At 58.1% G+C, this 2,735-nt stretch overlaps 1 protein-coding gene across 1 annotated transcript; it reads right to left on the bottom strand.

Annotated features, from left to right (window-relative positions):
* Positions 1-291: 291 nt before the first annotated feature.
* Positions 292-2,173, bottom strand: SPRG_17569 (hypothetical protein). The gene is made up of 5 exons (XM_012356912.1): positions 2,099-2,173; positions 1,988-2,053; positions 1,242-1,942; positions 652-1,185; positions 292-601 (listed from the first exon to the last, which is right to left on the bottom strand). Exons 1-5 carry the CDS (start codon positions 2,111-2,113, stop codon positions 352-354), a joined length of 1,566 nt encoding a protein of 521 aa, XP_012212302.1. The 5' UTR covers positions 2,114-2,173; the 3' UTR covers positions 292-351.
* Positions 2,174-2,735: the final 562 nt, after the last annotated feature.

Here is a 2,735-nt window from a genome sequence, read left to right on the forward strand (position 1 = left end):
GGAAAGGTTGTGATGGGGTCGTAGCACTGGAAAAAAAGTGATGTGGCTGTCGCAGAGCTGCACTTCACCGGATGCGACCGAGTGGTCTTGCCTCATTTCACTTTTCAGATTCGCAGATTCGCAGATTATTAGGGGTGCTAGTACGTACGGGGTGTGACGACACCGTCGAAGGGCGTGGGCGAGCTCGAGACTGCGTCAAGGACGAGCTAGGGTTCGGGCTGGGAAGAGGGTTAGGGATCCATTGACGAGTGCACTGCTGATATAGCCTCGACGCGCCAGACACGCAATCCAGGACGCACAAGACAAGATTGTTGATTCAAAAATGAGGCAAACGATGCTTTCGCGTCGCACTTACAAGGGCGCGCCGACACCGCCATCGACCGACGACTTGCACTTGATACCTTGGACGCCGCTGGCCATGGCGGCGGCGTTCGGCACGTAGTAGCAGTGACCGCGCTGCAGCCCGCCCTGCACCGTCTTGCTGAGGTCCATGCCGCCAAAGACCCAGTCCTTCCCAAAGGTGACAAACTGGACCTTGAGCCACTCCTTTGTGAAGCTGAGCTCCATAAAGCCGTACGGCGTGCCCGTCGCGAGCCATTGCCTAGACATGAATTCCATGAGCATGCGCGATGAAGTGAAGGGTAGGGCTACGTGGTGACGTTGGCGACGACGCTGGCGGACGGCGACTGCGAGATGATGCCACCGCCGGCGCCGTTTTCAAAAAAGTGCGTGCCCCACGTCGAGATATCGTGGTTGAAGCCGTGCGTGTGGCCGTTGAACCACGCTTGGACGTTCGTGGACTTGCAGAGGTCGAACCACACTTGCATCTTCATCGGGTTCATGTGGTACTGCGGCGAGTAGTGCGTGTTGATGATCTTGAAGTCCGCCGTCGACGCCGCAATGTCACGCTTGGCCTGCGTGAGCGAGTCTTCGGACCACCCGTTGAGCACCTTCATGCACGCTTTGTACATGTCGGCACTGCCACCGGCACAGGCCGGCTGACCGACGTTGACGTTGTCGCACACATTGCCCGGGAGCTTGAGCTTGGCCGCGTACCCGTAGCACTGGCAGCAGATCTCGTTGGCGCCGTGGCTGTCGGCGTAGTTGGTATCCAAGTTGAAGATGTCGATCGAGACGCCGTTCTTGGTGACGCGTTCGACGTAGTAGTGGTCCTGGAGCGACCACCTATGATTTGACCTCAGCGTTGCCAGCGAAACGATACGTTGGTAGCACTGTCATACCGGTTGCCATTCGGGCTCACATAGGCTTTTTGCAAGTCAAAGCGCTCGTTGAGATTCTTGACGAGGTCCGCCGAGTCGACGCACTCGCGGAAGTGGTTGTCTTCTTCGCCGCAGATGAAGCCCGAGCCGCCAATGTCGTGGTTGCCAACAACGTTGATCCACTTGATGCCGGCGAGCGACGGCTGGTTGTACTTGTCTTCGAACGTCGTCTGGAAGCGGTACCCGACATCTTTCGTGCCGACGCCGTCCCAGTACATGTTGTCGCCATGCCCGAGGATGCGCACGGGCTTGAGCTCGGCCGCCGACTGCGCGAGAAGCGTCGCCACGTACTGCTGCGCGTAGTAGTCGACCTTGTAGCGCGGGTTGCGCGTGTCGACGGCGCCGTTGTAGAGGACGCAGCACGAGCCCGGGTTGCCGTTCGCCTTGCCCGTCGTGCTGCCCCAGTCGCCAATCGCCAGCATCGTCACCGCCGGCGACTGCGTCTCAGGGTCCGGCATCGAGATGCCGTTGCTCGTCGACGTCACCGACGCCGTGGTCGCACTGCCACTTGCCGACGTCGACGTGGTAGTGCCACCCGACGCGACCGAGGCGCCTGCGGTCGCATTTTCGCCGTTGACAATGATCGACGCCGCCGTGACGGCGATCGCAACGAGGGCGACGCCACCGAGCGCACCAAAGACGAGGTTGCGCCGCTTCTTGGTCTACGCAATTGTGACGCACTGCGGCGAGGAGCTAGCGTGTCGTACCGCAGCGGTCGTGCCACTGAGCAAACCGGCGGATTCGAGGTTCTCGGGGGTCTGTCTCGTCGGTGTCTATGCATACAACGTCATGTACTGTGTCTAGAGTAGGCGCACGACCTGCATGGAAGCCATGGTCGCGGCCAAGAACGCTTTTGCGATGTGCGACGGCGATGCTGACGACGCCAAGGCCGTGTGCAAACCTTTCATACTGAGTAACCTGTTAAGTTGCAAGATTTAATTGCAAGATGTATCGTACATATATATACTTTGTAACCTGTAGAAGCCTATATATTGTTGTAGGACATACTTCAATATGACAACCAGCCCAGCGTGGGATCATCCCAGTGGTATCCTAGAAACGACGCGGCCTAATTAGGATTTTCCCCTTGACGGCAAGAGCGCTCTGCAGAGCACAACCCTCGAGCACAACATGGTAGTAGCTCTAGCATCGTAGAAATATATAGTACACGGGAAGGAGCTGCTCGTATGGACCTGAGATTGGTGCTTTGCCGACGAGAAAGCTCGACGAGAGCCACGTTGAAGGAGGCCTATCACCCTGCAACTGCCACGCCGACGCATCCCCCTCCACGTCCTCCTCCTGACCACACGTTCGTGTCGATGTGTCGAGAGTACCGTAGACAAATCTGTGCATTTTGACAGCTTGCTACACTCATCCGGCTGTACAACTTGTCTTGCGAGAAAATTTGTGGCGGCCCCGACTTGCGAGCGCCTGCTTCTAGCGGCACGCCATGAC

This window comes from Saprolegnia parasitica (assembly GCF_000151545.1).
Source record: "Saprolegnia parasitica CBS 223.65 unplaced genomic scaffold supercont2.638, whole genome shotgun sequence".
Taxonomy (NCBI): Eukaryota; Oomycota; class Saprolegniomycetes; order Saprolegniales; family Saprolegniaceae; genus Saprolegnia; species Saprolegnia parasitica.